Raw genomic sequence first — 23639 nt, forward strand, 5'->3', positions numbered from 1 at the left:
CTGAAAGACCTCTACAGTAGGAACGCAACAGATGAGAAGCTGAAGCTTTAAACTGGAGTTTAAGAAAATGTGAAAGCAGGAGCAAAAGGCTCTGCAGGCCCAGGGCAGTGAAAGGAGATCCGAGAAAACCCTTCTCGTGGCCCAGTTCTTTTAAAGTCACATATTCAGTGGAATTTGCAGTTTGTGTTCCTGTTACATCTGCAGGTAGAGAAATATCAAGTAAAGAGAATATCTTTCTGAAGTCCCTATAGCTTTGTGATACTGAAAATGCGAGGTATTAAAGTATACATCTGATAACAAAGTGGCCATAACAGTTCATTGGATTTGGCTAGAGATTTTGTTCTGAGGAACTTTGGGAAAGTGTTTAGGGAGGGATTTAAAATAGAAGTGCATAAAAACAAACAGAATCCCTATCCCTAACAACTCTGCACACTTATTTTCCCCTTTTGTCTTCTCTAAAGGCTAAAATAGTATTTTGGAGCATGTAAGCTCCCATCATAGATCAGTTTTTCTTTCCACTGGCACTAGACTCTCATTCCATCCTTAGAGAACAAAGAGACATGCTGAAGAACAAAAATGAGAATAGCTGTATTCAAGGCTTATTTATAACTTTGTCCAGAAGTTTGTCTAAACATATCTACAGTATCTAGGTGACTTGCTGAGCTACATACTGTTGCAGTGGGAAATTCTGTTATTTCAGTCCAAGATATGAAAAGGAAGAGAAAGAAGAAAGAGGACAGATAACAAAGTAATAAGTCATGTACATGCTTTAAAAAGCATTTTTTTATCTTGATTTGTTTAATACAGCTCATTATGGAGTCTGGCCATGAAATGGTTTTAGGAGAAAAATGAATAAATAGTGCAATTTGCCCTTGCAGTCATAATAGTTGTGATTTTTCTGTCTGACTGTGTCCGTTGCACTGGCTGAGTTTCACTATTGATACTGAGCACTGAAAATTGCATGATTAATTTACTGACAGCTTGACCAGTAAGTACAGCCCACCGAAGCCTGCTATTACCCTTGATTTTCCAAGAAAAGGCTCTAGTCCAGCTATACAGCTCTGATGAGAACTAGATTAATTTTTAAGCTCACCTCTGTGTGCTGTGAGGGTAATAGCAGCAGCTTGAGCCTCTGCTGTGTCCCTTTTTCCCTGTTACTCTGTGCTTATGGATACATGTTCTCACTTGAAGCATTACCTGTGTTCTTCCTCATTCCCTTTGATCTTTGGACAGAGAAACAACTCTGCAAAAATTCTTCCCCCTTCCCTATGCCACTCACTTCCCCAAGAGCAGCAGCCAGTCTGGGTATGCACATGATGCTGTGTCTATCCATATTCCTCCCTCCCCCACCCCAACAAGGCAGCAACCTTGGGGTCTGAGCTGAGGATGAGGTAGTTGGCTGTTTTTCTGCATTCCCTCAGGAAATAAAGTCCAGATGGGAGCTGGATTGTGTTAACTATACTGAATGTATGTGTGTATAATTTATGTGTGTATATATACACATGTGTGTGTGTATATACACAGTAAGCATTTATCATCTGAATTCTAACATTAAAACACGGTAAAATATGTGCTGTGTGATGCAGAAAAGCCATAATCTATTATGTATCTTTGATGCCAATTTTTCCCTGGCTTCTCCTTTTTCATGTTGCTGTGTAGGTTAATGTCTGGTGTGTCTTGCTGAGTAAATCACTCTGTTTCCCATAATCCTAGTACCACTCCTGAGCAGTTCTTCCCCTGGCCTCCATTTCCCCCTCAGCTTTAAGTCTCTTCTGCTTTATGCTATAGCCTCAGTTATTTTTTTGACCCCTTTCACATTTTGCTTCTTTTCCTTTGTCTTTTGCCTCATCTTCACAATGTTTATCCGAGACATAGTTTCTGAGCTCCACACGCTATTCCATAACTTTGGCCTGTAGTCTCAACATTTTGCCATGGTCTCCAAGATCTGTTGGTTGAAAATGATGATACAGTTTCCTGACAGTGTGCTTTACAGACTCGGTGCAAGGAATAAATTGCAGCATTCAGAGTTTTGCTCAGCAGCTGAAATACTAGTCAAGCTATTTATCTTCAAAGACTTTGTCGTTGCTAAATCTTGGCACAACTACAGATCTGCTCTTCAAAAGCAGAACTTGGTAGGCATAATTTTTTTCAGTTTTGTGTTGTGGTAGGAGCAGAATAAAGGTGAAGTAATAAACATTGCAGGTGGAGGCAGTTATTTTTGGAAATGGTCAAAGGCAGCACCAGTAAAGTTCTCTGTGGCTGTGTACAAACCAATAGTCTTTGTTACTCCTCTTGGAGTCAAACCTTCCCTTAATCAGCTTTCTTTGGTCATTTCCTTTCCTGTGCATGTATCATATTTGTTCTACTTAAAAGAGAAATCAGTCCAAGGAGATGCAGGACACAGCAAGAGGAGCTCAAAGCTTTGGCCCAGTCCTAGAGATACGACATCATTGGTATAAGCAAAAACTGGTGCAATGAGTCCCGGGACTGGTGTGCCATGAAGGATGGTTACAGGCTCTTCAAGGGGGATAGGCAGGGCAGGAGAGGCAGGGAGGTTGGCACTGTGTGTAATGGAGGGTCTGGAGTGAATGGTGCTTACAGTTGGCAATGTCATGGTCAAAAGCCTCTGGGTAAGGATTAAGGGACAAACAAGTAATGCAGATGTCATCATGGGAGTCTACTATAGACCTCCTATGCAGAACAGTGATGCTGATAAGTTATTCTTTAAGGAACTGAGGAACATCTCTAGGTTAACTACTCTTGTCCTTAGGGGGGACTTCAACTTGGCAAATGTTAACTGGGAATACCATACAGCTAATACAAGCAGGTCCAGAAGGTTCCTAAACAGCTGGATGATCACCACATGGTGCAGACACTAAGAGAGCCAACTCGGTAAGATGCCCTCCTTGAGCTGCTGCTCATTAACAGAGAGAATCTCATGACTGAAGTGGAAATTGGTGGTTGTCTTGGCCACAGCAACCACAAAACAATTGGATTTAAAACTTCAGACTGCTTAGGGAACTAATGAGTAAGGTCCCCTGGGAAAATGTTTTTGGTGGTGCTGGGGTCCATCAATGCTGGTGACTTTTATTTAAGCACCTCCTCCTATGGGCATAGGAGCAGGCAATTCCAAAATGTTGGAAAAGCAGGCAAGGCAGAAGGCCAACTTGGCTAGGCAGGGATCTTCTTCTAGAGGTAAGGGAAAAAAAGGTAAATATTTGACCAGCAGAAGTAAGGTGACATGGGAGGACTACAGAGATGCTGCTCGCCTCCATGGGGAGAAAATTGTAAGGGAAAAGCTCAATTACAGCTGAAGCCAGCCAGTACTGTATAGCACAATAAAAAGAACTTTTAAAAATATGCTAGTTGCAAAAGGCAGTCCAGAAATAACAGTGACTTGTTAAGTTATGAGGATGTTCACCATATGAACAGGGACATAGACAAGGCGGAGGTGATTAATGTTCTCTTCGGTCTTCATAGACCAGTCATAGACTATGGGTCCCAGTGCCCTGAGCTGAAGGATGAGGATTCTGAGAATTATAAACTCGGAGTCAACTCTGAACTTGTGAGGGGAATCACTGCTCCAGCTGGATCCCAGTAAGTCTATGGGGCCTGATGTGATTCATCCAAGAATCCTTAAAGAGCTGGCTGATGTCATTACAAGACTCCTCTCAATGACTTTTTGAACTGTTCTGGGAATCTGGAGAGGCCCCACTTGACTGGATGCTGGCTAATGTTGTCCCAGTTTTCAAGAAAGCACAAAGGAAACCACAGGTCTGTTGGTCTCATTTCAGTACCTGGTAGAATTATGGAGAAGATTACTCTTGGAGGTACTGACAAACACCCGAAGGATAATGCAGTCATTGGCCAGAATGTTTTCATCAGGGGAAAGCCCTCTTTGACTAGCTTAATTTTTATTTATGACAAGGTAACCCACCTAGCTGACCAAAGGAAGCCTGTTCATGTAATCTCTTTAGACTTCAGGTGAGCTTTCAATACTGTCTTTCATGGTGTCCTTCTGGATAAAATGTCCAGCATTCAGCTGGATCAGCACATCATATGATGGGTGCGCAACTGGATCACAGTCAGGCACAAAGAATTCCAGTAAATAGGGTTACATTAGGCTGGCAAACAGTCACCAGTGGGGTTCCATACAGCTCCACTGTAGGACCAACCGTGCCCTGGCGGGCATCAGGCACAACATCCCCAGCTGGGAGGGGATTGTCCTGCTCTGCTCTCCACTCAGGTGGCCTCACCTCAAGTCCTGTGTGCAGTTTTGGACAGCACAATACAAAAAAGACATTAAGCCATTAGAGTCAAGAGGAGGGCAGTGAATATGGTGGAGGGCCTTGAGGGGAAGCCGTATGCGAAGCAGCTGAGGTCACTTGGTCTGTTCAGCCTGGAGAAAAAGAGGCTGAGGGGAGACCTCATTGCAGTCTGCAGCTTCCTTGTGAGAGGAAGAGGAGGGGCAGGCACTGATTGTGTCACTCTTGCGGTGACCAGTGACAGGACCCAAGGGAATGGTCTGATGCTGTGTCAGGGCGGGCTTAGGTTGGATACTGGGACAAGGGTCTACACCCAAAGGGTGGTTGGGCACTGGAACAGCTCCCCAGAGAGGTAGCACAGCACCAAGCCTGACAGGGTTCAAGGAGTATGTGGACAATGCTCTCAAGCACACGGTGTAAATCTTGGGGTGTCCTGAGTGGGGCCAGGAGTTGGATTCAGTTTTTCTTGCAGATCCCTTCCAACTCAGAATATTCTATGATTCTATAAAATAATTTCTAATCCTCTCTTCAATTCCTGTATTCTGTGGGCCCACGAACAGTAAATACCACGGTTATGTTTCAACATTTTCCTTAGTTTTGAAGTCTGAGATTCTGTGGAAGTGACTGCATTAGCTAAACCAGTTTGAACCAATGAATAGTCTTTCCAGTTAAATTTGGATAGATTTGGAAAAATTGCAGTGGGAATTGTTAATTTGTTTGGAATGGAGTTTTTTGTGGTTTGGTTGTTTAGGATTTTTTTTAATAGCATGTGGTCTTACAGTCTTGTGTGTATTATGGGAATACCTACTTGTGAATTTACTACATTTTATTTGGACATCTGAAACAACAGAAGGAAGCTTTGTGTCATTAAGACCTACTAATTAATTTTTAAATATTTTAAGCATTTATTTGTAACAACATGGTGAGTGTTTCCCTTGAAAAAACTATATCTCAATTTTCTAGTAAGCTCTAGACACTTTGTAGTGACTCGCATTTTCAAGCTGTGGCTATGGTTGGTGTTGGTTAAACAAGCTTTGGCAATAACCTTTTTTTATTAATGGAGTAGATTTGGTGGACTTTGTGTCTTGCTAGAGCTTGTGTTATTAAGCAGAAGAGAAGTGCTGGTGGAACTGCATAGCTAATTAAGTACTTAAGGGAATTATGAGCACTTGTCAGTAATTTCTGAGGTAAAACTTGGCTGGAGTAAGTTTGTTGAATAGTGTTCTTTAAAATCTCAGTTTTTTCCTTCTTTACATAAAGAAAATTCGAGAGTGGGTGGATCTGTTGTATTCAGATTAGCTTTTGGTTACAAAACGCTTTCAGGGAAGAGAGTTAATGTGACAGAAACATACGACTGAGGGGGGGTTAGTTCACAGTTAAGTTTGTAGAAGGTAGAAACTAATCTTCACTGTTCCTAGAAAAAAACTCAACAAGTTACATGTGAAGGAACAGAAATAAGTATACCTTAAAGTTCTAGCTAAGCACATACATTATATATTTAGATGAGCATTTGTGAAAACACAAATAATCCCATGAGAAGGATTTATTGACTATTTATTTAGTGAATATTTGCTTTTAAAAATATAAAACCTGCCACTAAAGGGTGTGGAATTATCCAACCTCTTTCTAAGTAAGAAAATATATATATTGTTAGTTATACAGATATCCTTTTGAAGGCAACTTTAAAAATTAGTGATTTTCCTTAAAGCAGACCTTTTCTTAAAGTAGATATCTTCAGTAATATTACCTTAGTTAAAAACAGGAAAAAATATGACTGTACAGAATTGGTGAAAGAACATGAATATTGATTTACTGCTTTCTGGAAAAGGATGGAAAATGGAAAAGAAAGCATTACTTGAATGCAAGATTGTCCAAATTACCTTGTAGAAGGTAATTAAATACTGCTTTTATCATTCTACACAAAATATAACTGCTGTCTCAGTGACCTTTAGAACATTAAATCCAAATCATAAATGAGATAATGTGGGAATCATGAGAAAAGCAATATCAGAAAGAGATTGTACTTTTTTCCCCTTTGAATCAGAGCTGCTGGTCTGTTCTTGCAGCTGTGTACTGTGACTTGTCCATTGCATTCTGTCTCAAATGGAATTGAAACAAATATTTTAGTAATCATCATGTTCCTGTAGTCAACTGGCAATGATGGAAATTACAATTTCCTCAGACCACTCTGAGGAAAAATACACTTCTCTTTCTATCTCACAGCCTTCAACACTCTCCCAGCTTTCATTTTAGAGTAAACTGCATTGCTGTCCTATGTAGATCAGACTTATACTTTTCCTGTTTCTATAAGTTATGCTTGTCATAGTTTTTTAAAAATGGAGGTTATCTACAGTATGATTGATGTGAAAATTGTGATATGTAGGAGGAGGTACCTTGATTAAGAACTGCAACATCAAACTGAGAAGACAGGTCAGGTGTTTCTGTGCTTCTGAGAGAGAGAGACTTCATCTCTCTTTGCTGCCTATTCTGTCATACGTGGAGGTATTCCCAGATAACATATTGGGAAAACATATCTAAAGACAAGTATTGCTGTAACTGGAAAAATTCCAGAAAATATGAGGGTTTGCATTCATTCTCAACCTCCAATTTTGTTAAGCTATTGCTCCTGTCCATTAAACCATTTTTTGTTTACATTTTCTTGAAAATTTTCTTTTCCCACAGCTTGGATACTACTTGTAGCTGTTATACCAACACATGAGGGGTGTAACTGTGATATTAGACCAATTCTTGTCGATCATACTAAGAAACAGCTCATTTGGGGGCTTTGTTTTTGCACTTTTTGATTAGGCATGTGCATGGGATTTTCATAAAATACATATCCATATCAGCTTTTCTGAAATATGATGAATGCATGTTTGTTCCTTAGAACATGAACTTAGAAATCTAGGTTGTGCCCCAGATGTAATCAATTAAAGCTGTGCAAAACTAGAGCTCAAGGATGTAACATGGAGACACACAAACATTAGCCAAAATAACAGTATCTTGACAATCATTGCATCTGGAAGTATTAATTTTCAAGATATTTTTTATCCAGTTATTTTTCAAAATGGTATTTGCAGGCACTTAAGAATATTGAAGATGGCAGTGAACTTAACTAAGAGAATTAGTACATGTATTTCCCTGTTGAAAAGACAGAGAGGCTGTTCACAGCATGGCCTTGATGATTGTTTTGGTCTGCAGGTTTTTCTTCTCAGGGGACTTTATTTTATAACTTCTTTATTTTAAACAGATCTGAATGCTACAAAAACATCTGTGAATGTGAAAGCCAGGTACAATGCTGGATAGTTGCGGAGACCTTAACCAGTAACACCACATCAAATGGAATTGGTTTATATTTTGGATATAATACCTTTTCCCAGTCCAGTGTAGCTTTTTCTTCACATACTTCTCACAGTTACCTTTTCTTCTAAAGATTTCAGGACTGTGAGGATTGTGCCAGCCTTTTCTACACTCAGGAGCAGTTGGTGCTTTAGTTATTTCTTCTTGACCATCAGTTCTAGCATACTGCTGGTAACAAATCAGAAATTCAGATTAAAAAATAAGCATTTGATCTTTAATTTGATATCGAAATCTATGCACACCTTTTGAAAGGCAAATGGTGTTTATGTAGCTACGGTAACCAGTGCAGCATGAGGCAGAGAGATAGCTTGCTCAGGAGGGGAAGGAACTGAACAGGGGAATGAAAAAGTAGTAATTTTTCTTTTCATGAGTAGAAATGCATTTTTAAACATAAGCTTTAGAGAAAAAAAAATGGTAATAGTCATGTACTTTGTAGGTGAGTTGTACTATTTGTTATCTAAACATTAAGAGGGAGCAAACATGTTCAAAAATTTGTTTTGTTCATGTCAGTCTTGACCCTATCCAATGCTGAGACATGATTTATTTTTTTCAACTACAGTTCCAGAATATTGGGTGGTAGAAATAATTGAACTTTTGTTACATTTGTTCCATTTACTGGAACTCATCCTTAGTCAGGTCTGTTCCTCAGGCATTCCCTTAATTCAGATGCATGTAACGTCACATTACTGGATAGAGCTGAAGCTCCTGGTCTCCACAGCATGTATGACAAGATCAGACTAAACCAATTTCATTTGCAGCTGCAGCTACAAAGTTTCTGACCTATTACAGTGCTTGTAGTAACTTTGCTTTTACAGTAAGTGAAAAATGTGTGAAGTGAGCAGGAATTAGCTGTATTTTTGGAAGGCTTTAGTTTTAAAGGAAAAAAAATCAAGTTACTGTTCATTACCTCAGTACCAGAGAATTAATTTGGATTTCTGTGAAACTAAGCCATATTGGCTGCAAACAGGAATTTGTTCTTGGAAGGATAACAACAACCAGCCTGTTGCCCTTGTTTACACTGTAAAAGGTACATAGGAAAAGAGAGAATTGCATCCAGCATGCACTCCGTGTAATTAAAACATAAAGTACTGCTGGTTTGGCCTTCTTTCTAAACAAATGTCAGGACAAATATTCAAAACTAAGGAGAGCCAAGCCAAGGCTGCAAAAATCTTTGCTGTCAAAAATCTCTGTGCGAATTAAAATGACAGTTTTGGCAATTTCATTGCACCCTTTCTGACCAAAAGAATTCAGACATTTATGCTTTTATCTATGCCTGGATTCAGGCCCCCACTGACTTAGGTGATATGTATTTCAGAGGTGCTTAAAATCCATGTGAGTTGCAGCCTATTTCTCAAGGCTGTTCTTTTCTCTGCACATTTTTGTTGATGGTTGTGTGCTCGAGACTGATGCTGTCAATAGCCTGAAATATGCTGTCTCTTGCTAGCTTAATGCAGTAAATCTGAAATTTGCCTTGGGCAAAGAATGAACTTACGAATACATAAATGAATTGGCAGATTTTTTTTTTTTTTGTTTGATATTATCCCTGTGAGAAGACAGAAAGAAAGCTCATGCGTCACTGAGGACACAAATCTTTGGAGCTAAATGCATCCAGATAAGGGCATGTAAGGATGGTGGAAAATATTTGCAAAAGCAGCTGAAGAAAGTTTGCTGCCAGGCTGTCTTGACATGTAAACCATTACTCAGGCTGAAAGGATCTGTGCTTTGGAAGATAGGTTTCCTAAAGTCCTTCTATTTGTTATCATTGCTTTGTAGACATTTTGAAATTCACCCCAAGAATGTATGTCTTAAGAGTTAGCTTGCTGTGGGGTATGTATGTATGCATATATCTATATCTATCTATTTGGATAGTTTTAAAAGTGTATGAATTTAGAGAAAGAGATTCTGAAGAGGGGATGGAAACAGAGCAATTGCAGGAAGAGCTGTGTTTCCTCATGCACTGCTTTGAGTTTTTTGTCCCAATTTAAAATGGTACTGAAAGAGCAAGAGAGAAGCTCTCCAAAGGTATTTGAAGAAATTCTGACCAGTGCTCACTTTTATTCTTAAATTTTTGAACCAACTGCTTCCTTGTTGAAATACTTAATAAAGGAAAGATAATCTACTTTTCATGCAAGTTGCCTTGACTAGGTCTCGGGTGACACTTCCACACGGACTGTGCAGAGCTCGGGATCATCTTACACAAACCCAGAGATCTGGAAGGTTGTTAAGGACTCTGCCTCTTCTGTTAAAAGTTACCCTGGATCCCCAGGCCACTGCTGTCATATTTGCATACCTTGTTCTTAAATAAAATTCCTCTGTAGCTTCACTACATAACTTGCTCAAGGGTTTAAATGCCACTGTTGTAGGGTGGAGGAAGGAGAGTTCTACATTGTTTGTGTCTAAGCTAGGCCTGTTCTTCTTCAAGTTATTGTGACTTATCATCCTCAATGGACATGAAGAATGATTAAATACCAGCTATTTTCTGATGTCAGCTGTTGTCTGATTTCTGACATTTCATTTGATTTGCCTGTCTATCTTCAGTCTCCTAATTTCCTGACCAAATACACAAGAATTTTTTGCCTCTCTGTGTGTGACACAGTTTGTCACAAAAGCCATGCTTTAAAACCATGCGGTAGTTTTCTTGTTCTAAAACTTTCCAGTTTGCTGTGGTTTTCTTGAAGTGCAGTGGTCAAACTGGATTCAGTGTTTAATAGCAAGGAATAAAGGAAGAGCTCAGTTTCATGTCTTATGCTGACATGTCCTGGAATTATATTTCTTTCCCTTTTGAAATAATAGTGCTATTTTCCAAGTTATAATCTCATAGATTCTCAAGAGATGCTTAACATGATAATGCTAGCATTGCTATCATACTTTGAACATTTTCCTGGGTTTCATCATTAGAATACCTCTAGAAAATCATGAAGATTGTTGTAAATGAGAGTTGTTACCTGCAAATGAATTGCAGCCTCTGCAAATTCAGTGTCATCAGCCAATTAGAGAAATGCGTTTCTCTTTTTCACTTTTCCAATTAAGGCCAAAATCCTAAGTGCTCAACTTAGTATACAGAGCTCTTTGAAATGCTTCATTGGACTATATTATTTCAGTTTGATAGAAAAGGAAATCACTGGTTATCTCTGAACAGCCTTTTCTGGCTGAATAGCTTTATGCAGCCATATAATAGAAATTTCAGCCAGACTCTGCTTCCCTGATTTACTAGGGAACTTACTGCAGCTCCTGAAGGCTAACTCAGAAGCCATAAACTGAAGTATATTAAAGCTACTTGTTGTCTATCTGCATGCCCTTCAGCCTGACAGAGAGATAAACATGAGGTTTGACATGGTTCAATTTTCATTTTCTTATTATCCTACATTGTTTAGAAATAGACTGTGATATTGTTTTTCTGTGTTTAGTATGGATGTTGAACTTACTAACTTTTAATTCTCTGGGTACTCATTTCCCTTTGAAAAATGTGTGTATTTGCTTAGGGGGTTTTGTTTTCAGAGATAATCAGTAGTGCTTCAGAAAATCCTTTACTTGAAATCCACTCCCAAGCAAATAGTTCATTCTTCTTTTCATACACTGTTGTGACTTACTTGAGTGGACTGTACATTTCACCTTTACAGCCTATTGAGTCCCAAGCATAAGCAGGCCTTTTTCTGGTAAAACTCTGTTTATTAGTCAAGTATAACATTTGTGAGAATGAGAAATGAAAGCTGTTTCTTAATGTATCACTTGGCATTTTCAAGGGAGGACGCATGTCTCCATTAAAAGCTGGCACAGGATAAAGCCAAAGGTGAAGTTAAACTTGAAATTTGCTGCCTTGAAGTTGGATGATTTTTGGGTTGGGTTTGTTTTATTTTGCTTGAGTGTTGTTGTTGTTTGCTTGGGCTTTTTAATTTTTTGGGGGGGAGGTAGTCTAAAACATGACAAAATTTGGTTTCATGGCAATGCTGGCCTAGGTGATTAAGGACTGGGAGGTGAAGGGAAAGACTTAAGGGTTCGAAACAGATGGCACCTGCCCACTAACCTTCCAGCAGGTACTGAGCCTTCCTGAGGGACATACCCTTCTCATCCACTCTTCCCACCTTCTCCTGTCCATTTTCCTTCCATATCTTCCTTTACATTTACTGTACCAAATTTCTGGAGTTATTGAGGCATCTCTTTCTTGAAGAGACCTCATCCCTGCCTCTTAAATTCTCTTGTCTTCCTGTAGATGGGACAGTTTTCCTGTCTCTTCCCCAAAACAGAGTGGAGGAGCCTTGCTTTCTTATTTGTGACTGAAAAAGAGCCCCAGCTGAAAGCTGAGGGAATTATTTTACTTGGTAGTCACCAGATAATAGATGAATATTTCTAGGGCAAGGGATGTAGTTTTGTCTCTTTGTAAAATTAGGCAAATGTCTGCTCTTCTGCTGTGATTTAATGTAAACATGCAGTCCTTTTTACAAGAACTTCACTGTTTTCACATTTTGCATTTAGTTACAGTAACGGAATATGAAATGTTTTAGTTAGGAATGTTTCCAACTATTGTCTTCTGCATCTATTCACTTAATTCCTTTGTGGCTTTTGACAGTATATGTGTATTTTTTCTAGTGCTAGGAATTACCATTGAAGGCTCTTGCTGAAGAATGAAGTTTCTCTAACCATAGAAACAGAATTGAATAATATCCAAGAAAATTTGTTATCTCTGTATGATTTTTCTTTAGAATTTTTGCACTGGTAATTAAATTATTAAGTTGAGTATTGGAAAGAAATTTGCCAATTTCATGCTAGTCTGATTTTTTTTTTCTATATCTGTCATCTGAGTTTGTCTATTTATCTGATTCAATTCCATGTTTTCCATGTCATTCCCATGTAATGGGGCTGAGCCCTATTTACTCAACAAAGATATAAAAACCCTGCAAACTAATGTTGAACTAATGTTATCAGTGCTTTAAACAATCCTGTGTGACTTCACTGGAGAAACAGGGTGTGCTACAAGTTTCAAATAGGATAGCAATGCTGATTTCTTCACAACTGTGTTAAGAACAGCTGATCTCCAGTAGAAACCAGCCATGTTGGACATTTCCAGCAATAAAGCCATCATAACATTACTGAAAAGTGTTAAATATTAGTGCAGTCTGGAAAAATAAAATTTCCTGTACCGTTTAAGAAAATGGGAGTGAAAATTGCTGAAAGTACAATCCTATCCTGTCGGCTGGTAAGAGGAATAAATCAGCCCTGTGAATGTGAACTGCTAAATGGTTGCTATTCCACTGGGAAATCTTGCTGCTGAGAACTGCTTCACAAGGATGATTGTTCTTTTTGCCAGTGTAACCCAGACTGTGAATGGCTCTTCTTTGAGCAAAAACATTTATATGTTGCATTTTGGGTATGTTTTCACAGAGATATGAAGAATAAGCATGAAGTTATGCAGTTATTGCAAAGTTGCTACAAGGAATTAGTTAATAAATAACATAAGAAAGTAATAATTAACTGCCTTGTCTTACATCTTCCTGATCTTTATTCATCTGGTACTTCATAGGAACCTAGTTTATCTTCCATCCCCATCCCCACTTATCTAGTCATGCTTTCTCTTTCATGTTTCCTCTCATTTTGCTTTATTGCGACTGCTCGTCTGTGAGTGTATGGTGTTTACAGCCATCGCCAAGCAATCCTGAGGGCTATTTTAACTAAAGCACAAATAAAGGATAGTTTCATCTTTATCCTTCAACTAACCATTTAATCAGTAGTGTGAGTTAGTAGGGACACTATAGAAAGAAAGATGTCAGACCTCTAGTTTCAAAGATACAATGTTGTTTTCTTCATTAATAGCAGTGATTCCAGATACATTTCTAAATACAAATGACTTCAGGAAAGCTCATTATTTTTTTTGTTCTTTTTTGCAGCGGATTTCCCAAGAAAACAGGCAGAACTGCTAGGATAGCATCAGATGAAGAGATTCAAGGGTCAAAAGATGCTGTAATTCAGGATCTGGAGAGAAAACTTCGCTTCAAAGAAGACCTTTTGAATAACGGGCAACCGGTATAAAAGCATAAAATACTCTGGGGAATGGGAGTGAGTGAGAGTGGGCACCATTGGTAGTTTCTGAGATATGCTGCATATAAAATAATTGTTGTAGATTGCTTTTTTAATGCATTTGTAATTTTTAATTGAATTTTCAAAGCTATATTTCCAAAAGGAATGATAGCGTACATTTTGTTCTATCATTCCTTCTCCTGTTTCACAACTTTACTTGGACTTAACAAAGCAATGGAGGTTGCAAAAATGGTGAATTTGCATAAGAAGCCTGCACAGTCTGTACCTCCACGACTTTTTGAGCCTCAAGGGCCATTTGCTTTCAACTATTCATTATTGAGTGGATGAACGTGCACAGCTCTTTTTCAGTCCAGGCTCATTCTACCTTGTGCCCAGCCACTGGACGATGGGGAAGCAGTAGGTGGTAATTGGACATCAGAGGAGGTGCAAGGCAGTTCATCATGAAAAACAACCCAGTTGGAATCAGGCATCATTAGATTCTGCAGCTGGGGGGGCTTCTTTTGACCAATAGAATTTTGACCAGTAGAATAGAAATAACCCATAGTACTAACTTACAGACTCAAGAGTTAATGACCTGCCTAAAGAGTCAAGAAATGAGGCAAAATGAGCATATCAAGCAATGGAAATGCACAGCCACAAAGATCTCTGTTCCTTTTTATGCACTTAGGATACACATGAAAGATAAAATACCAAATTCTTCCTGCTCAGAGTTGATGAGAAGCAACTTTCCTAAGAATTTTCTACAGTTATTAAGACACTATCTTTGAAGCAGGAATTTCTTCTAAAGAGAAAATGATTTTAAAAATGTAAACTGTCACCCCTCTTTTGTCAATAAAAAGGTTTTTAAAAAAATCTGAATACCTTGAGATACCTTTCTGTCACTTTGAAAGGAAGTGGAATTTTACATTTCTCAGGACAATGCCCAGAATTTTACTAAGTTTACTACTAGGTCTGACCTGTCAACTATGGTGGTGTCAGACTGTCTATCAACATTGCTTGATTTTGGTTCGTAATAAGGTCAATGGAGTGAAATAGGGAGAATGTTCAAAGTGTCTGCTGCTTCTGTTACCTTTCTCCATTGACTGCACAGCATTTGGCAGTTTTCTGTAGCAGTTAAGCAAAATCACTGTTATAGTATATTAGTTCCTGTTTTTTCCAAGGAAGTGGGCTGAGAATGACTGTCAATGCCTATTTTGGAAAGTGAGGGAGATGTTTGGCCTGGGCAAATGAATGGAATGTCCTGAGAATGCCCACATGGCCCAAGGTAAAAAAAAAAAAAAAAAAAAAAAAAAAAAAAAAAAAAAAAGACCAACTGTGATCAGATGATGTGGGAGCTTGAAGTAAATAAACTCTGTTTTGGTGCTTGCCTTGAGGCTTTTGCCTTGCAGATTCCGTCCTTGGGTAAATTCTGTATGTGTAATCATGGCAGTGGCCACTTGGAGTGACTGCAGAAGAAATAGAAGTGAAGAAAAATTCATTATTTTCTTAGATGCTTGTTAACGAGACAACACTGCTACCTAGTTGTCATGAGTTTAGCTGGCTGGTTTAGCTGCAATATGACATTAAGACAAAAATAAGTTCAATTAGGTTTTTTTTAAAAAGCAAGCATGCAGTAGATGTAATGTTTATGATTTCCATTCTTCATTAGTTTTTCATTTTTCTCTTTAAATGAGGTGTTTCACCATGAAATGAGTTTGTCTTCCACAAACTTGCATTTTTTTTGCAATGTTGATTTGTAAGAAAATGTCTGAAATGCATTTGTAAATGCAGGAAGAAAACTAATAATGAAATAATTGATTTATGCATTAAGATTTTCCTTTAACTTGTTTTCTCTTCTTAGTGTAAATTGTCTTTTGTAAGCTGTCTTCTGAATTTCTGAAAGAGTAAAAAGAAATTTTAAAATCTTGAAGAATACATTTCTCTGTATTTTGGACAAAATATTCAATTAGAGTAGAATCTCTTTATTTTAGGCAGTGGTTTTTGCCTAGTGGTTCTAATGTAAAAACTGAGCAGAATGACTTGGATAAGATTTGGAGTGATTTGCTATGCCCTCTTCTGATGGCCATGATTTAAGCAGTTCCTATTGCTCATTCCCACCCAAGTTCCTGGCACGATGATGGAAACAAATGGCAGTCAGTGCAAGGGTTGCTTAAGTCAAAAGAGCCACTTGTAATACTAAAAAAATGCATTATAAACTGTGGTAGAAAATTTCTGTTAGAAACATTGCTGCTCTCTTTTATCAACATTACTTTAAGCATTGCTTACTGTGTACTGCTCTGCAGTTGGAGAAATAATATAGTTTCTTTCTTTTGCCTGCCTGCTCATATCCTTTTTATTTTTTGTTCAGAGATTAACATATGAGGAAAAAATGGCTCGTCGATTGCTGGGAGCAGACAGCGCTGCAACTGTCTTCAATATACAGGAACCAGAAGAAGATCCTGCTATACAGGTACCACATAACTACAATTTCACAGGAAAAAATGCCTCTCAGTTTTTCTTTTTTACAGACTATGACTGTCATTAAAATAAAGTCCTACATAAGACAATAAATATACATAAGATAGGATGGTTATTGATTACAGAAGTCAGATGTTATCTATTAGTGAAATAAACTGGAGGATCACATGTCTATTGCTCAGTTTTTCCATAAGGTTGAGACTTCTCGAATGTCTGCTTTCTGCTTTAAACTCTTCTGTTTATCCTGTTCTGTCCTGACCTTTAAGTCTCTCAAGGCAGAAATGCATCTACTATCTTGAAACCATCTTCTCTTTATTTGTGTAATAGGCGCTTTTTGGGTGCAGACCAAAACCACAACAGAAAGTCTGCTTGAAAGGCCAGGTACACGCTCTCCATTGTTCAGATGCCAGAGCTGCTATTCAGAAATATGTAGCATTCATTTGCTTATGGTGCTGCACAAAGTACATTCTCCTGATAAAAACTGAGGAACTGTCATGGATATCTCTTGGTCTTCTTTCTGCCTCTTGATCTTTTTTTCTACCCTTGCAGGAAGCTCGCTCTGTTGGTGCTTCTGTAGTGAGTCCCATGGATATTCAAAAGGTTATAATTTTCACCTTTTTCTATCTTTTTTGTCTGTTTTTTTTTTTCTTTCCCCTTTCCATTCTGCTGTTCTTGGTTAATAACAAGAGGTCACCTAGCAGTAATAACTGTGGAGAATTGGGCTGCACTCCATTTATGAGGATGTTCAAGTTGTTCTAGAAGCCTGTGTGAGTGTAGACAGTTTAACAGCAATCATTGTGTGCTCCACTATCTTTGTGCTGTAACAATAACATACACTGATATGGTACTAACTGTACTTCATGTTTTATGGTACACTTCAGGAAACATGGAAAATTTAAAACTATCTGCAGTTTACTAGGTATTCCTCTGCTCTTCCATTTTTTTGCAATTATCGAGGGTTATGATTAGTTCTGTAACCGATGGCAGAAACATGTCATTCTCAGACCAGAGGCAGCAACAGAGGATGGGGATGTGAAAAGATACTTAGTATGAAATGCATGTTCTGTCTTAAATATAGCAAGGGTCAGAGACAATGGCCATAGGTAATTTGAAAGAGTGTCTGAATTGCTGCTGACTGAGAAGAGCATTGACTAATTTTTTTTTTCCTGCTTCTGAGCTATTTTACAGTCTGACATCATCACTGTTATCAGTGAGATTCCAAGCAGGAATTCTGCAAAGTAACAGTTCAAGCAAGCAAATAACAGTGTATATCAGTAAATCATAACAAATTCAAGCAAGTCAGAGTGTTTTACACTTGATGAACCTTTCTGATCTTCTTGCTATATCTTCAATACGGTTATGGTAAATTTTGTTTCTAAGGGAGGATCCCACACAAAGGGCATCATAGCAACAGGAGTAAAGGGAAACAACTATCATGGACTGCCACTGTTGCAATTTTCTCTTATTTTTGTCCTCATTTTTACAGGCAACTGTAAACAAAATAATTTTATCCTTCTGGTTCAGCCTCTGGTAGAGTTCTATGCAAATAGCAGATGTGAACCATATGGTCTTCTAGCCATCTGGAAACAAAACCCACCCTAAATCTGTCTGTACCCTCAAGGAAATATTAGTGTGTTCCTTTTGTCTTTATGAACTGCCTCAGAATACTTTTATTCTTATAGGATTTTTTTTTAATGGAAAGAAAGCAACCAATGAGTTTCCTTCCCCTTATAAATTAGACCTTAAGACAACATGAAATACAGTTTTTGCCTCATACCAGATGTCTCGATTGTTTCATAGAGAAGCTATTGGAGACATGGATTATAGTGTTTTTCTTCAAGAAGACACAGTTTCCTTTTATATGTAAAAACTTAATGGCTTGTTAAAGATTGGTAAAATAAAAAAATCCAAACATTAAGAACATATCTTCCTGAGCAATGTTTGAAGCTGGGCACTAATATCTACCTCTTGTTTGACAGGAATATAAAGTCTCCAGCTTTGAGCAAAGGCTGATTAGTGAAATTGAATACAGGCTGGAGAGATCTCCTGTGGAAGAATCAGATGACGAAGTGCAACATGGAGATGAACCTATGGATAACAGTATGTCACCATATTTTGAGATAAAGCTGAAACACTACAAAATCTTTGAGGGAATGCCAGTCACATTTACATGCAAAGTGGCAGGAAATCCAAAGCCAAAGGTAAGAAAAGACAGTAAATATTTCTAGAATTCCTCTGAAGAGTTCTATGTTGGTCCTTTACCATCAGACTCTGGACTCTATGGGCTGTATTTTACAGGAACAGGAGATATTCACACTTGACAAGAAAGATGCCTATCTGGCATAAACTGCCAAATCTCTTTTGGCATAACTGGAGTTATTCAGTGAAAATCTAGTAAAAAATGCTACTATGAGGCTTCTGCTCTCAGTTACTCCCTCCTGAGAGTTTTCCTCAATTATTTTACCTGGAAGGAGAGCTTCTGTCATTTTCAGAATTACCTCCAGGGTACACTTGTGGCACAGAATGCAGTGCAGTGTTAGAAAGCCCCATATGAGGTGGCATAGGAGTCCCAAAAGCCACCTCATCTTGCTAGCATGGGTAATTACTTCAGGCATGGTAACATGCTAATGCAAAATATGTGGGTTTTAGTTCAGAAGCCAGCATGGTATCTCTCATTCTTCAGCATCTACACACACTAACAAGACTGGATTTTACTGGAATGTAGAAGGCGGCGTAATAAAATACCATAAGCTCCCATATATCCCAACAGCAAGATGAGACATGATGGTGAGGTTTTAATGATGAGCTTCTGAGGGAGGGTTGGGCTTGGGAAGCATTTCCTTGTAGCAAATGTAAAAGTACCAGCTGCATGATGTCAGTAGTCTGGAAGAACGCCCTCCTTGGATAGGTTGCATACAACTATTTCAAAAATTGCTTGGCAATCAACTGACTGATTATGCAGCAGGCAAACAGCAGCAGCTTCTTCAACTCCCCTGCCAAAGCCAGTGTCTTCCCTGTGAAGTTCTCGCAGCTCTCACTGTGACCTCTCATGGACAGCAGCCCTTATCTTTTTAGATAAGAGCTATGATGCCCTGTCTGATATATAAGACCTTCATGGAAGCACTCACAACCAAATCTCTCATCTAGTGTAAGTTTTATGGGTACTTAGGATTTCAAATAGAGAGAAATGCAACAGATTTTATATGCCAAATGATATATTTGTATGATACTGTACAAGCTGTTAATTTAAAAAAAAAAAAAAAGGACTTTATGAGGTAGCAGAGGAAGAACAACAGAGAACTAGGGCTACATCTACATCAGCAAGAAGTGAAGAGCAGAGGAAGAAAATCTCTAGAATGAGATATCCATCCCTACACACATCAGAAGGTTTTACTCCAGGCTAGCTCTAATCTCATCCCACAGACTGAGGCAGAATGCACACTAGATGAGTTCTTAGAGCACATTAGGCTTAGTTTCATATGAAAGGAATCCAGTTCTGTGCTCCAAGAGCACAGCATGATGTGAACCATTGCAAAGTATCAAACTGAAGATACACACACACACACAGAAGATAAATCCAGTCTGACTGAAACCAAACTTTTCACGTCTAGGATTACTTCTGAGATGACCATAGGTAAGAGTCTGTTGTGCTGAACAAGGGTGGAATGCAAATGGGTCTGTTGCTGACAGAAGTGCAGTGTGTGCAGAGATATTCTTTCTGCCTGAGGCTTATGACTAACTTGCTAGATGACCTATTATGAGTCAGCCTTAGTCAACTTCACCATTCCCTAATTTCCACAGTTTCCAATTAAGGTGTAGTTTCTCTGTCTGATTTAAGACAGATGAAAGGGGATGTCTTCTTTCCCTCACTGGGCGATAAGGATTGCACGGCCAAGAAACCGCATTCCTAGCACTTCCCCTAAAGCATGCCCTTACAGAGGAGCATCTGATGTGAATGCCCTGTGATTCACTGCGATGTTCTGTTTTCCTGCAGTGTCAAAGCCTGCACATTAAGAAGTGATTTGCTCTTGCACCTGGAACTCTGGCCCTTTGTTCCATTCACTCGCAGATGCTTTGTGTAATTTGTTAAGTTGCTTGGGATGGAACCAATCTCAGTCCTGTTGTACGGCTGCTTGTTAGCCAGGCTTCACAAATGTCCAAGGCCGTGTCTCCCCCTCATCTGCCAGAGCATTCCAAGACAGCAGTTTTGAAAAGCTCAGTGGCTGAGGGCTGCCCTTCTGCTGTCATTTGTTGAAGCTGGAAGTGTTGCTTGTGAATAAATCTTTTACTCTGGCAAATGAAAAGCTGGAAATCATTTACTAACTTGAAGCTCCTCCCTTCTAAGTATTCTGTCAGGTCTGCCAAGGAATGGCTTTGGGAAGGACCGTAGTGTTTGTAAAATCTGGCATTCATTACAAGGGATTTTTCTAAGCGGAGTTATTGGCTTGATTATTTTTTCCCCTGAACATGCCATGTAAATTGAATACTGATGTGCAAATTCTGTCTTCATATGTATGACTTTTTAAATCTGAGCCTACTCTTTGTTATAACCTTTGGTGTAATGTAAAACTATTTTCTCATTGAAATGAGAAAGCTGTGGGGCTACAGGAGGGACTATGGAATACTTCTTTTAAGGGATTATTTCTCCTCAGAATTAAGACAATGCCATACAAGAGTTTAATTGAGACATAAATGTTACATAAATCTCATACTGCTCACTCTTCACATGGCTGAATATAATTCTTGGTGATTAAAAATGCTTGTGCTGCTCAAGATCAACCCCCTCCCTTTGTAGTGTGCATACCATTGTATTCCTAGTCATTACACACTGGTTTCTGAAAATCTGGCGCAAATAAAAGCAATGCAGATGCAGTGTTCAGTGCTTACGTAGTTTAATGGTACATTTATTGAAAGTTATCCTAGAAAGAAAATACTTCACTGCAAGGGCCATTGTCTCCTGCAGTGGTACTGTTTTACTTATTAACTCCATGTAAGATAAAGGTAATATTAAGAATTTATTACTCATATGGGATGCTAATGCTTTTAAACTTAGTTGATATAAGTTTTGGACAACATATACATGATGTTTGGCTAGCTGGTTCAGTTAATATTTGTGTGTATTTCCATGCATGTCTCCTGATATTTCTGATAAGTATACTGCTATTAAATAGTTACTACTTAATGCAGTAGATTTCCAAGCAACATTATGACACATGTAAAGCATGCAAGTTAAAACTCATTTTTTGCAGCAATGTTGTTTTAACACCCATTAGCATGTGTATATAAGTGATCAAATATCTCTTACATCTCCAGTAAGTGCTCTGTCAGCAGACAAGAAGATGACTAAATCTTTTGTTCAGGCCACAGAGTCTCTGCAAGGCTGCTGACAGACAAAATGGGAAACAAGTATAACCAGCTACTGAGGAAATGAAATCATTTCAATTTACGCATAATGCTTGTTAATATAAAAATCATACACAATAATAAATTTTTAAGGAAAATTTCCATTGATTTTCACCAAAAAAAAACCTCCATTGTTTTTTGTGAAATTCAAAAGTATACCCTTAACTTTGCCCCAAGTGAGTGAATGTCAAGCTTTGAAATGTTGGCACATATGAAGAACCCAGCAGATTAAGCTGTATCACGAATAAAATTGCACATTGCTCTGTCACTTCATTTTTTACTAGAGAGCCAGCACCCTTTCCTCACTCTTAAGACCTAAATTCCCACTTCAATAATGAGGCAGGGCAAAATGTGTGCGTTTTCCTCATGCTAAATAGTCCCAGCAGGACCAGGACAAATACAGTTGTACTTTGAATGAGTTGGCCTCCAATGGTGTAGGTATCTGCACAAGTAACTGTGGCGTAGGTAATCTGCACAAACATCTCAAACGCTGAACACAACTGATGTTGTGTGTAGTACACATTTCAGAAACGACAAGTAAATAATATTCTACTTAAATATGGGTTTGGGCAGCTGAGTACAACCTTCCTAGTATAACATTTTTCAGATATTCCTTTGTGTGTGTTCATGCATACACAACATTTACTTTTGATTCCAGCAGATAGCAGTTTGGGATTTTACTTTATTATGATAATATTAAAAAAAAAAAAAACCTGAAAGCTAGGTCAATTTTTTTTTTCCCTTCAAGTTTGAGGCACTAAAAGTACTTTTTTTTGGTGTGTAATTCATGGATTACTGTAAGATATTATCCTGCATACATCATTTTTTTTGGCTCACTAAAAGTACATCTTGGGTCAGCCAGAGAATAAAATTATGTATCAAAAGTACTGGAAAAGCCCTGTGTTTGATAGCCAAGGTAACTGTTCTGTGCAGCTTGGAACTGTGCTGGTGTTGGCATGCAGTTATTAATGGATGTCGATGCGCTGCTTTGCTTTGAAGTATTTCCTATTACTTTGCAAAGCTGTTCACTTGTGTAACTGGCCTGTCACACCGGGGTGGGGGTGACACTGGTAGGTTCAGTCATGTCATTACACTGAGCTGGCCCCTCCACACACTGAGCTGCTCACTGCCAGCAGGAGCAGCTCTATCCCCTCTGGCATTTTGATCCAGTCCAGTCAGCGTTATGGATGAGACAAAACGGATGTTTCAACAGTGAGATCATTGCTTCTATTTTATTCATCATTGAATTAATTAAGCCTATCATTATCTTGGGTTTTTTTATTTATGTTTTTATTTTTTGAAAAGAGCGCAAAAGCATTCTCAAGGTTTTTCTGCAGCTTCTTCAGATTTAAGCAAAATAAATGTAAAATTAGTAATCTCTGAAATCAGTAATCTCTTCTTTATAATGACGTTTAGTTTCAGTTCTTGAAATGCTCAGCCCTTATGCACCTGTATGTTTTGTTGGAAATCGTTCAGGCTGTAGTTTCTCTTTGGACCACTGATAATCTTGTAGCTGTTAGTGAAAGTGACTCATAGAACGAGGAGTTAGTAGTTTTCTTTTACTACTTATCAGAGAGTTTTTTCAGCAGTTAATTTCGTTAGTGCTATTAAATGAGAAATTATGGCAATGAGCACCCACCTCATACCAGCTGTGCTTTGTTTTTTTTTTTTTCCTGCAGATTTATTGGTTTAAAGATGGGAAGCAAATTTCTAAACGAAGTGATCACTACCGAATTCAAAGAGAACCTGATGGAACTTGCTCACTGCATACTGCAGCCTCCACCCTGGATGATGATGGGAATTACACTATTATGGCTGCTAACCCACAGGTAAATGAAGATTTGGCTCCAGAGTAAACATCCTTCTGGACATAAATCTTCAGAAAACTATCTCATCTCACATATGCATGATTTAATTAAATGATGAAGTCACCGTAAAGTATGTAAATTAGATTTCTGTTTTCATCTTGCATCAGTAGGGTGGGACCTTTCTATCTCCAAGAGATTAGCAATTTGACAGTAGTTTTTTTTTCCTATGGTTTGAGGTTTTAGGGGGAGGGGTATCATTTTTTAATTACTCTTACACTAGTTGTTTCAGCTGATATCTCAGTATTCTAACTAA

General features: G+C 38.4%; 1 protein-coding gene across 5 annotated transcripts in view; it reads left to right on the plus strand.

Annotated features, from left to right (window-relative positions):
- PALLD (palladin, cytoskeletal associated protein) overlaps nucleotides 1–23639 on the plus strand; it is a 190734-nt gene that overhangs the window by 152288 nt on the left and 14807 nt on the right. For 4 of the 5 annotated variants that reach the window (XM_053974899.1, XM_053974900.1, XM_053974902.1 and 1 more), the window contains 5 exons: nucleotides 13508–13643; nucleotides 16006–16107; nucleotides 16665–16715; nucleotides 18095–18316; nucleotides 23198–23347. In XM_053974899.1, the coding sequence (XP_053830874.1) occupies nucleotides 13508–13643; nucleotides 16006–16107; nucleotides 16665–16715; nucleotides 18095–18316; nucleotides 23198–23347 (661 nt within the window). The remainder of the gene's footprint in view (nucleotides 1–13507; nucleotides 13644–16005; nucleotides 16108–16664; nucleotides 16716–18094; nucleotides 18317–23197; nucleotides 23348–23639) is intronic. The other variant, XM_053974901.1, reaches the window with a different exon arrangement.

The sequence above is a fragment of the Vidua macroura genome, chromosome 4 (assembly GCF_024509145.1).
Source record: "Vidua macroura isolate BioBank_ID:100142 chromosome 4, ASM2450914v1, whole genome shotgun sequence".
Taxonomy (NCBI): Eukaryota; Metazoa; Chordata; class Aves; order Passeriformes; family Viduidae; genus Vidua; species Vidua macroura.